This window comes from Mauremys reevesii, linkage group 25, assembly GCF_016161935.1.
Source record: "Mauremys reevesii isolate NIE-2019 linkage group 25, ASM1616193v1, whole genome shotgun sequence".
In the NCBI taxonomy this organism is placed as follows: domain Eukaryota; kingdom Metazoa; phylum Chordata; order Testudines; family Geoemydidae; genus Mauremys; species Mauremys reevesii.
This window is the reverse complement of record NC_052647.1, coordinates 11,510,008-11,520,915: the sequence shown is the minus strand read 5'-3', so window position 1 is coordinate 11,520,915 and position 10,908 is coordinate 11,510,008. Positions and strand designations below refer to the sequence as shown.

General features: G+C 52.7%; 1 protein-coding gene across 9 annotated transcripts in view; it reads left to right on the top strand.

Annotated features, from left to right (window-relative positions):
- The window catches only part of RFX1 (regulatory factor X1), a 45,154-nt gene that overhangs the window by 29,274 nt on the left and 4,972 nt on the right, over positions 1-10,908 (top strand). For 5 of the 9 annotated variants that reach the window (XM_039514416.1, XM_039514421.1, XM_039514420.1 and 2 more), the window contains 8 exons: positions 41-391; positions 1,832-1,926; positions 3,211-3,523; positions 6,278-6,459; positions 7,014-7,133; positions 7,427-7,542; positions 8,264-8,382; positions 10,301-10,410. In XM_039514416.1, the coding sequence (XP_039370350.1) occupies positions 41-391; positions 1,832-1,926; positions 3,211-3,523; positions 6,278-6,459; positions 7,014-7,133; positions 7,427-7,542; positions 8,264-8,382; positions 10,301-10,410 (1,406 nt within the window). The remainder of the gene's footprint in view (positions 1-40; positions 392-1,831; positions 1,927-3,210; positions 3,524-6,277; positions 6,460-7,013; positions 7,134-7,426; positions 7,543-8,263; positions 8,383-10,300; positions 10,411-10,908) is intronic. The other 4 variants (XM_039514419.1, XM_039514422.1, XM_039514417.1 and 1 more) reach the window with 4 other exon arrangements.

Sequence of the window (10,908 nt, the reverse complement as noted above, 5' to 3'; positions counted from 1 at the left end):
GCAAGCTCTGATTTCCTCAGTGTTTCTGTTTATTGTTTAGAGCGCAGGCAGTGAGTTCCCTGGTCCGGCTAGGAACAGTGAGCAGCAGCAGCCGCAGGCAGTGCAGCATCCTCTCTCCTTAGAGTGTAGCAGCGGGACGCATCCGCTGGCCAGCTGCTGTCTAGCCAGTCAAGAGCACAGGCTCCACTATCTCCACTCGCTAGAATCCACTTCGGAGCAGTGGGTGGAACTGGTCCGAATGCTTCCTCAGCACCTCCTCCTCCCGCAGCAAAAGGTGGTGATTGAGCAGCTGCCGTTCCTCTCCTCTCATCACGCCAGTCCCGACCAGAGAGTCAAGATTCAGAGAGTCCCTCAGGTGCTAGTGTTTGGGACAGCAGCTACAGCTCTTAAAGTAGGTCCTGGAGAGGTTCCCCAGGGAGATCCAAGAATGGTTGCCTCTGCCCTCCCTGCTCCTTCCAGAGAGCAGAGCTGGAACCACCCAGCATCCCCATCCCGTTGCATTAGGACACCACGGACCACTTCCTTCTGCTGAAGCCAGTAGCATTGCACCGGGGATCCCCGCTTTGCCTTCATTCCTTACCCACCTAGGCCAGTCCCTGCCACGGGCACTGATATTCTTGGACCTCTTGAACGCAGATATTTGGTTTGTGTCTCGGATTTGAGTGAAATAGGAGCCCAGGAGCCGAGTTTTGGGGGAGAGAGGGAGGAAGGTGCCTGAATTCTGACCACAGAGACAAGGCTGGGACATGGGAGAACAGGCACCAGTTCGTTCCCGTTCACAAACAATTCTGATTCAGTGCAGCAGATTTCATTGTACAGTACGAGCGAGGTAGAATGCTGAGCTCTTCCCTTCAGAAACCCACGGGCAGGGCTACTTCTGGCCATTGTAGGTCCCATTTCATTAACCCCAATGCCAGGATGGGCAGTTCACATTCTGCTTCCCTGAAACCCTACGTGTAATTTCAGGTGGATGCAGGATTCCTTTTCGCTTCCTACCGTAAACTGTCATGCAGTGTTGCCAGGCAGCTGTCAAACAGCTGCTGCACCCCATCCCAGAGGGTGGGGCTCTTTAGTGGTGGGTATAAAATGCCTGGGGATCCCTTGGTGATGGACGGGGTTGGAACAGTTTCAGAAATTGTAATAGCCCGAGTAGTAACCTTGAAGGATTTATAAAGTAAGGCGATTGCATTGTCCAGAGTCGCTGGAAACCTGTGTGTGTGTGTGTGTGTGTGTGTGTGTGTGTGTGTGTCTTCCAAAAATAGGAGCTTCGAACAGCTGACACAGCTCATTATCTAGCAGGAACCCCAGCTTCCTGGAGGAAAAGTTCATTGCCTTTTAGAGACACTGTGAGGGCTATTGGTTAGATCAGGGGCCCGGGTGACAGGATTCCTGGGTTCGATCACTGACTCGCGGTGTAATCATTAGTATTTATTATTCGTATGATCATAGCACCTAGGGTCAGGTCCCCACCGTTCGGAGCACTGTACAGGATTTATTAGGTGTATTATGGTAATGCCCTGGAGCCCCAGTCATGGACCAGGCCCCCCAGTGTACAAACACAGACCAAAAAAAGAGACAGTCCCTGCCCCAAAGAGCTTCCAGTCCGAGTGTAATTTTCCCTCCAAGTCAGTAGTTAATCACCATTACCCCTCTATGCCTCAGTTTCCCCAGGGGGCAAGAGGGGGTAATACTGGCCCACCTTTGATGGGCTTGTGATGCTCAATGGGTGCAGAGGCCTTGAGCCCCTCAGAGGAAGCATGTGAGAGCCGGGCACGGGGACAGCCGTACCGTACTCGGGCTGTTATGGATTTCTCTCCCCTGCTTTGTTCAGGTGCAGCAGCTGCAGCAGGTGCCCGTCCAGCATGTCTATCCCAACCAGGTGCAGTACGTGGAAGGGGGCGACGCCAGTTACACAGCGAGCACCATGTAAGTGACCCACGCCAAGCCCCTGCAGCCCGGCTCGTGGTGCGGGAGAGGAGAGCACCCTGTTCCCGGCCCCCTGTTCCCGGGGATTTTCAGGGCTCTTCAGCTGGCCCCCGAGATGTCAGCAGGGGCAGTTAAAGGGCAACGGCCTCCCGGCTTTGTTCTTCCCAGGCAAGGCTCCGGCTCTCTCAGCTCTCACAGAGCCAGACTCGGATGGGAGACCTCCAAGGAACAGCTAGGCCCTGCAGCCCCCCGATGGCTGTGCCTGCCCACCTGGGCTCTCCTGCACCCAGCGGGGCTGTAGGCAGGCAGCAGGCATTGCCCTGCCATGACTTGTCCTGCCCCCTGAAAGCAGCCAGGCGGCAGCTCTGCTTTTCTTTACGCTGATTCCCTGAATCTGAGCCAGAAACAGTGGAAGAGGCGGCAGCTGGGGGCCCACAATTGAGGGGCCCATTCTTGGCTCCAGGCTGTCTCTCTCCCGGCAGCCGACGGGCTCTGGTTCCCCCTCCACACTCAGCCAGCTGTCACCGGCATTCCTCTGCCCCCCAGCTGCCAGGTGTTCTCCAAACCATCCTTTCACCAGCCGCTCCAACGGCCCAGCCCCCCACCCCCCATCACTCACTTCCCCATAGCTATCCAGGGACCTCCGTCACCACCTACCTCCCGCCACCTGCTTCTGGGCAACAGGCTCCCCCCTCCTCTTTCCACTCACTCTTGCTCCCACTGATCTAGCGGGAGGAGGGGTGGCTTTATACCGCCTCATCTTTTCCTGCTCCTTGGTAGCTGTGGGGAGGAGAGAGAGAATCAGAGATGCACACTTGGCAGCTAGAGTGCTGCAGGAAGTGGTGTCAACGTGGCACTGACAAGCGCTTGTCCACTGCTTTGCAGGGTGAGTTCTGTGTCTCCGTTTCCCCATCTGTAAAATGGGGTTAACTATACTGCCCTCCTTTGGAAAGCACTTTGAGATCCATGTATGGAAACCATGTATTATCATCATCATCTTTCTGGTGAAATGAAGAGCTGAGGCCCTGGGCATATTCACCCTATCACCCCGGCCAAATTCCAGGCTGGTAACTGTTCTGCCTCGCTAAATTCACCCTGCATTTTTTGGATACAAGATTTCTCTTCATTTCCTGCCGTAGACGGTTGTGGTATTAATCAGGTGCTGTGTTCCACCCCAGTGGTGGCTGCATTCTAGTGGCGGATGAAAGGGGCTATATAAATGTGAAATGTCTGTTTGCACAGCACCAGCGGCACCTGCTCCACAAAACCTCCCTCTTGTTTCAGACGTTCCAGCACTTACCCGTACACAGAGACCCCTCTCTATACGCAGAACACAGGAGCAAATTATTATGAATCGCAAGCCACCCCGGCGCAGGTCACCACTCCTGCAACCTCCCAGACCGTGGCCAGCACTGGATCCGTCCCTATGTACGTCTCCGGAGGGCAGATCATAGCCAATCCAAGCGGAGGAGGTGGCGGCGGCGGCGGTGGCGGAGGTGGTGGCGGCGGAACGGGAACCTATGTGATTCAGGGAGGATACATGTTAGGAAGCTCCAGTCAGTCTTACTCTCACACCACACGTGCCTCTCCAGCAACCGTAAGTCGCCAAGACATCCGTTGGGCTGCTTCTCTTTTTCAGGCCACATAACTGGAAACCCCCCTTTGGAATACGTTCATCCCTCTCAGCTGTTTGCAAATGCGGAACCAGGCTGGAAGAATCGGGAGGCAGGGCCTGGCCACGTGAAATGGGGGTCAGCATGCATGGGCTAGACAATGGCCCTGGCCTTTCTTTCTGCCCAACTCACTAGCTCTGTGCTGGGTCCCAGAACGCCATTCTGCTAGTGGCTTTGCCTCCGCCGCCCAGCCCTGCCCCACAGGTGGGGGGAGGGGGAGGCTGTTTAGTTACATCGTGGCACAGTTTTGCAAAGATTTTTTTTTTTAAATATTCTGATTTTATAAAATAAACGTTCAGAAAAGCATAAAACCAAACCAGGACTTACCTGTACGCCTAGAGGGCTGTGACAGAGGGAGAGCATGGTCTAGTGGTTAGAGTCAGGGCTCCTGGGTTCTGTTGCCCCTGTGGAAGGAAATCCAGTGGATAAGGGAACCAGGAGACCTCTGTTCTGCCTCAGTTTCCCCTCCCACCCACAGTCTGTTTAGATGGTAAGAGAGTCCCTGCCCTGAAGAGTTTAGTCTTACCCGTGGCACTGAAAACAAGGATCCAAGCTGAGCTGAGGCCTTTTGGCATAACTATGGTAACAAGTAACGCTAAACGTTTACGGTAGGTGTAATGGTGCTGACTTGCCCGGCGAGGGATTGGGAAGTTTAATGAACTGCTGTTTGTAAGTGGCTTTGAGATCTTCGAATGAGACATGCTGTTGCTGGGCAAAGTGCAGGTAGGGTTATTGCTGGCCGGCAATTGTTCATCCGGGACAGCTCTGGAGTTTGAGAGCTATCATTCCTATTTACTAGGTATATTACGGTAGCATATAGGGGCCCCAGTCGGGGTCCAGGATCTCATTGTGTCGGGCACTGGACGAACCCAGAACAAAAAGATGGCCCCTGCCCAAAGATCTGCCAGCATAAGAGCTCTGGGAAAGACAGGTTGTACACGCCCCTCGCCTCAGCTATTTGGAGCATCTGATCTATTGAATCAAAGCACTTAGATTTTTTTAAAATCCTGTTTGCGTGTTTAAAGCGAGGCGGATCTTGGATACTAGTGTAAAACCAGAGAAGGTCCTTTGGTATAAAAGTGAGGTCACACTGGCTTCACACTGGTTTAACAGAATCCAACCCATAGTGTCTCCTTTACATAGTTCTGGGTCAAATCCTGCACTCCGGACTCCAGTGGATTTGCTGTGGTATAGCTTATAGCAGAACTCGGCTTGTGTTGTTACTGTGCTTCCATTACACCAAATATTTGCAGTCAGTTGCGCATCTTAACAGGACATCCACATTTGGGCTTTTAATTTGGACACTGTCGAGTTAAATCTGGCAACGAATACTTTGTGTGAATCAATTCTGACCGAACCCAAGACCAGCAGAAATCCAGTGGAAACATTTAAAGCAACAAAACAAATAAACCACAGCATTTACCGCTCAAATATTGCAGCCTTGTGCTAGCATGGGAGAGCCAGAAAGTGAAACTGATTAGAAACAACTATGAAACTGACTAGTCTGTCTTCACTATCCAAGCCCGTATCAGTTCAGAACCCTGAACTAGTGCAAACAGGGAAAAGTTAATTAGATTTTTAAAATACTATTGATATTCATCATGTCAGTTTTAATCCTTTCAAATATCAGAGGGGGAGCCGTGTTAGTCTGGATCTGTAAAAAGCGACAGAGTCAGTGGCACCTTATAAACTAACAGACGTATTGGAACATGAGCTTTCGTGAGTGAATCCCCACTTCCTCAGACGCATCCTTTCAAAGGGGGCCAAAAAAGGGTCCCTGTTAACCCTTCCAGGGCTGGAGGATGGTCTTGTCATTAAGGTGCCTTGTTGGGACTCAAGACTCTGAGGTTCTAGTCCCAACTCTGCCCTGACATGCTGTGTGTGACTTTGGACAAGTCTGGAAATGGAGACCACAACAGCACCCTGTGTCACAGGGGGGAGAGCCGGGGGCTGGATTGTAAAACTTAGGGCCTGCAAAGTACTTTAGAATTCTTGGGTGGAAAGGGCTGTAGAAGTGTATAATACTTCCCACAGTTAACACCCAGTTCTTATCTAGCAATGGTCGCCATAGAGCTCAAGGTGCTTTACAAAAGAAAGTCAGTATCATTATTCACGTTTTACAGATGGGGAAACTGAGGCACAGAGCAGCTGGGACTTGCCCAAGATCACCCAGCAGGCCAGTGGCAAATGTGTATGTCCAGCTAAAGGGTAGAACCCTGGTTTCCTGAGTCCCAGTCTAGTACTCTATCCACTAGGTCACACTTCCTCTGGTGGGGCCTGTTAGGACCCAGTCCTACTAACACTGACTACCAGGCATAATGCTCATGACTCTGTTTTAAGACAGTGGAATGTCTCCTGGTAGCGGGTATGTGCAGAACACAGCTCCCAGGCAGGGGGAGGGGCTGCTTTAATAATACATTTGACTTAAATCCACGTGTAGGCACCATTGATGTTCAGCTCGAGCCCACAAGGAGTGGCCTAGGGAGTGCCAGTGGTTGAAAACTGGGCCGACACTGGGAATGCTGACGAGGGTGACGGTGACCTGTATTGGGGCAGTGAAGGAGACAGCGGGGTCAGTGTGGGAGATGTGAGGGGTGAGGTCTGTGCCAGCGGGGGTCTGGTGGACACAGTCACTGGCCCCGAAGAAGCCCTCTCACCACTGCTGGGTTTCTTTGAAGGTCCAGTGGCTGCTGGATAACTACGAGACGGCCGAGGGCGTGAGCCTGCCGCGCAGCACCCTCTACTGCCATTACCTGCTGCACTGCCAGGAGCAGAAACTGGAGCCAGTCAACGCAGCGTCTTTCGGCAAGCTGATCCGATCCGTGTTCATGGGACTCCGCACCCGCAGGCTTGGCACACGGTAAAGACATCTCCAGTGGCTGGGGTATTAACCCTTTACAATCCACCGTGCCCTGGGTAGCATTCACCGGGAACTTCAGGCTCCATACCTGCAAGGTGCTGGTTGCCTCCTCACCCACTGAGATATGGGCAAACAGAGGGTGCTCAGCAAAAACATAGGATTAGGCCCATCATGATGAAGGTCTATGCCGGCCCCTAGTATGGGGCTGCTGCTTTGTTTCCCATTTTCTGCGGGTGCGCTGCCACCAGCCCCAGCGGGGCTCCTATACCTGCTAAGAATTGCAGAAAACTGGTTTGCATGTGAACTGGAAACACAGGCGCCTGATTCCCGTTCTCCTGGCATCCCACGCAGAGCTGAAGGGCCGGATTCTGATCTCTGCAATGCTGGCATGAATCCAGAGTAAACTCCCCTGGAGTTGATGGGATTGGGCTGGGGTAAGGGAAAGCAGAATCCGGCCCAAGGATTTGATGCAGAATGTTTCCTCCTTTATACCAGACACTTGACGGTGGGTTTCTGTTTCCCCGGAGCTCTTATCTATCCTGATTTCCTTTCAGAGGGAACTCCAAGTACCACTACTACGGCCTCCGCATCAAAGCCAACTCGCCACTGCTGCGCCTGATGGAAGATCAGCAGCACCTGGCCATGAGGCAGCAGCCCTTCTCCCAGAAGCAAAGGTAGGAGGCAGCGCGGTGTAGAGCCGCCTGGGTACCCACGTATGCTCCTGCGCACCCAGCCGGAGCAATCCCGTCTGGATCCACCATCAGTCACTGGTGACTACAGACACAGAGGGTGACTGCTCTTGTCTGAAGTGCCTGGATGGGAAATCCCCTGCGACACCCTTCCACGCCCATGTGACCTCAAGGCGCAACCACTCATACAACGACCCTCCCAGGCGCCACATTTCCCGGCCTGGTTCGCAGGCCTGCAGCTCTGTCAGCTCCTGACCTCTGGCTCCTCTGCCTTTCAGACTCAAGCCCATTCAGAAGATGGAGGGGATGACCAACGGGGCGGCGGTGGGCCAGCAGCCGGGCTCCGGGCTGTCTGACATCAGTGCTCAAGTGCAGCAGTATCAGCAGTTCCTGGGTAAGAACTGGCGGTAGAGTACGTTTAGAAGCCTGGCACCTTGAGGCCGGGACAGGAATTAATTCGGTCGATGGAAGGGAAGAGGGCGCAGTTTCCTATCCTGCTCTTTGTGTGGGGGAGGGAGGTGGGAATGGTCAGGGCTTAGAAGTTGATGCTCATGATACAGTTGTATCAGACTTGGTGGGGTCCTCACAATAGATCCACTACATTGCCAGCGGGGCACTTACCAGCGCACCCTCATGACTTAGAGATCAGTTCTGTTCACGTCCTAAATTTCAACCCAGGGGACTGAGGGGAACACAGAGATCCAGGGCATGAGGAACAGCAAAGGGGCCTTTCGCCTCTAGCTTGCCAGATCAAATCCAGGACCGGCCAGTAGTGGTCAAATCATTGCTACCCGGTGAGTGCATGAAATGTGCTTGTGGGTCTCAGCCCATTCATTTGTGTCTCCATCACAGACGTCACCACCGCTGCTTTCACTGATTGACGTGTGGTTGGTAGTGTCAGCAAAGAGGCCAGGGACTGGATGGGCCACGAAGTCCAAACTTCTCCCTCAGCCCAGGAAAGCTGGAGATACTGAGCTAAACCCTGGTGGCTGTGCCTAGGCAAAGACCCATTGAAACCAATGGATGTTAAGCTTAGTAAGGCCCTTAGGCCCTCACAGGCAGTCACGTTGTTGTTCTCTCCTCACGTTGGCTTGATTTCATCTTCCTCCCCATAGATGCGTCACGGACCCTCTCCGAGTTCTCTGAAATAGACCTACAAGGGAAACCTCTGCCTGATGGCATTGGGGCAGAGGATGTGAAGGCCTTCCAGCTGCTCTACCGAGAGCATTGTGAGGTATGGGGCCACCTGCAGAATGGGGCAATCTCCCCTGGGAAGCCCTGGCAACAGGACATGGACCTTCTCGCCTCATGGCGACTGGTTTAAATCCAGCACAGGCTGGTAGGGACAGACCTTGATCCCACTGGGTGGCCTGTATGTAGGACTGGATGGAATTTGTCCATCAAACTTGTTTTTCAATGGAAAATTGGAGGGGGAGTGTCTACCTTGTGTAGAAAGCTAAGCACCCAAAAAACCCAATCTTTTTTAAATTTGGCTATGCCACTGCAGTGCCTCATGGGAGTTGTAGGTCAGTTACCACGTTCTCATTTTCCGCTGTGGGGTGTGCTACCATTTTGTACTACATTTCCCATGATGCACCTTTGTCTCTCCTTTCCAGAGAGATGGTGCATCATGGGACATGTAGTCTAGTTGGGAGCCTGGCTCATAAGGGACATACGGCAACTGTTCTCCTCTATGGGCTGGACTCGCCAATATTTCCCATGGTGCACCACCTCCTCCCAAAGGTGAGTCTGTAATACATCATGGGAGATGTAGCCCGACACAAGAGCCCAGCCTATAGAGGACAACAGGAACATGAAGGTACTGAACTACAGCTCCCACAAGGCCCTTCAGCAGCATTTCCATATCAAAACTTCTAGGTTTTGGGTCAAAATATTTTAATTTTCATGTGGGAAAAAAAAATCTAAATTTTCCACTAAAAATTTAGACTTTTTTTTTTTTGCTTTCATCAGTGCTTCTGCACCACCTTGCCTCAGTTTCCCTTCCTGGACCCCTGCATAGCTCACCCAGTCCATGTCCTTTTAAAACATTCCCCTTGTGGTGCAGAATCCAGTTTATTTAGGCTATACAGACATTGGTCTTCCAGGCCCAACCCCAGATCAGAGTGAGTCGTCGTCCTCCACCCCCTCTCCTTCCCAGAGCTGTGTTCTGGTCAAACAGTCCCTTCATTCCCTGCAGGAACCAGTCTTGTTCCCTGTCACACTCACCTGCAGCTGTTACCTCAGACAAGCTGCAGCTTCCCCAGCTTCTCAAGAAGCTTAGTCTGTTTAGCTTAACAAAGAGACAGTCTGTGAGTACTTCCCTGGGGAACAGAGGTTGGATTATAGAGGGCTCATCAATCTAGCAGCCCAAGGTCTAACACGATCCAATGGCTGAAGGTTGACGCTAGACAAATGTAGAGTAGGAATAAGGTGCACACTTAACCGTTGGAACGACTTACCCAGGGCTGTGGTGAATTCTCTGTTGCTGACAAGTTTTAAACCAAGCGGGGATGTTTATCTGACAGATCTGCTCTGGGAATTTTCTTCAGGGAAGTTCTCTGGCCTGAGTTACGCCGGTGGTCAGACCCGATGATCACAGTGGTCCCTTTAGGTCTCAGAATCCATTGAATCTTCTGCCTAGCTGGAGTTGTAAGATCTCCCTCAGACCTTACATCCCTGGGTCTGGCCTGAGTTAGTCACATGATCTTCCGGACACATGACCAAAATCATTCTCCCATCTGGGAAGGTGAGCTGATCTGTCACAGGCCACCCCATGACTCTCCTCCTTCAGGGAGATACTGGTACCGTTCTGCCCCTTTAAAATTCCTCCAGCCCTGCGTGGTGACTTCCACTGAGCTCCTGTACAAATTTAGCTGCTCCTGTCCAGCAGCACAGGGGGGATTTTAAAGGGCCAGGGCTGCGTTAATACAGATGGATCATTGAATGCCCCATTGGCCAGTTCAGTGTGAGGTTCCCACTGGTCTTCTTCATCTCAGGCCCCCCGTGCAGCTGCTCCTCCTGGGGTGTGCTCTGAAGGGAACATCTTAGGAGGACCAGGGCAGAAGACTGGGGACAAGGGGTCACTCACCTTATAGCTACTGACCCATGACCTACATCAGTGCTGACCCTCCGCTCCCGCTCCTCCTCTTCAGGCCATCGTGGACGTGATGATAAACCTGCAGTTCACTCTGGTGGAGACCTTGTGGAAGACCTTCTGGAGGTACAACTTGAATCAGCCCAGTGAAGCCACCCCCATAGCAGTGTGAGTTCCCGCGAACCGTGCCTCTCTTCCCTGCCATGGCAGCAGGGGCTGGCACTTGCTGGGGCACTGCCCCAGCCCCTCTGCAGTGGGGCTCTCGGTCTTGGCAGAATTAAAGATTCAGTTCAGGAAAAAGTTGGTTTCTAGCCCTTTAATGGTGTATGTGGCGGGGTTGGGGGAAGACTGCCTGAGTCTGCAGCTAGTACCTGGGAGGTGTGAACCACCCCATTCAGCACCCCCGGAGACAGCTGATGACTGTTTATCATCATCACATTAACTCCTTCCCTGCTGAGCATTTTGGCAAAAACAGCCTGCTAATGCGGATGAGCTAGTTCTGGGGACTTCAGTGGCAGATAGCAGGGCAGGGGCAGCTCATTGCAGTCAAGAGATGCTGGGCTGGGAAAGGAGACGGAGAAGCCAGTCAGACCCTCTCCATAACCCAAGACTGCCTCCCCAAGCACTCTACTCCCAACCGCTAAATGCTCCTGCTTCCCTGAGTGC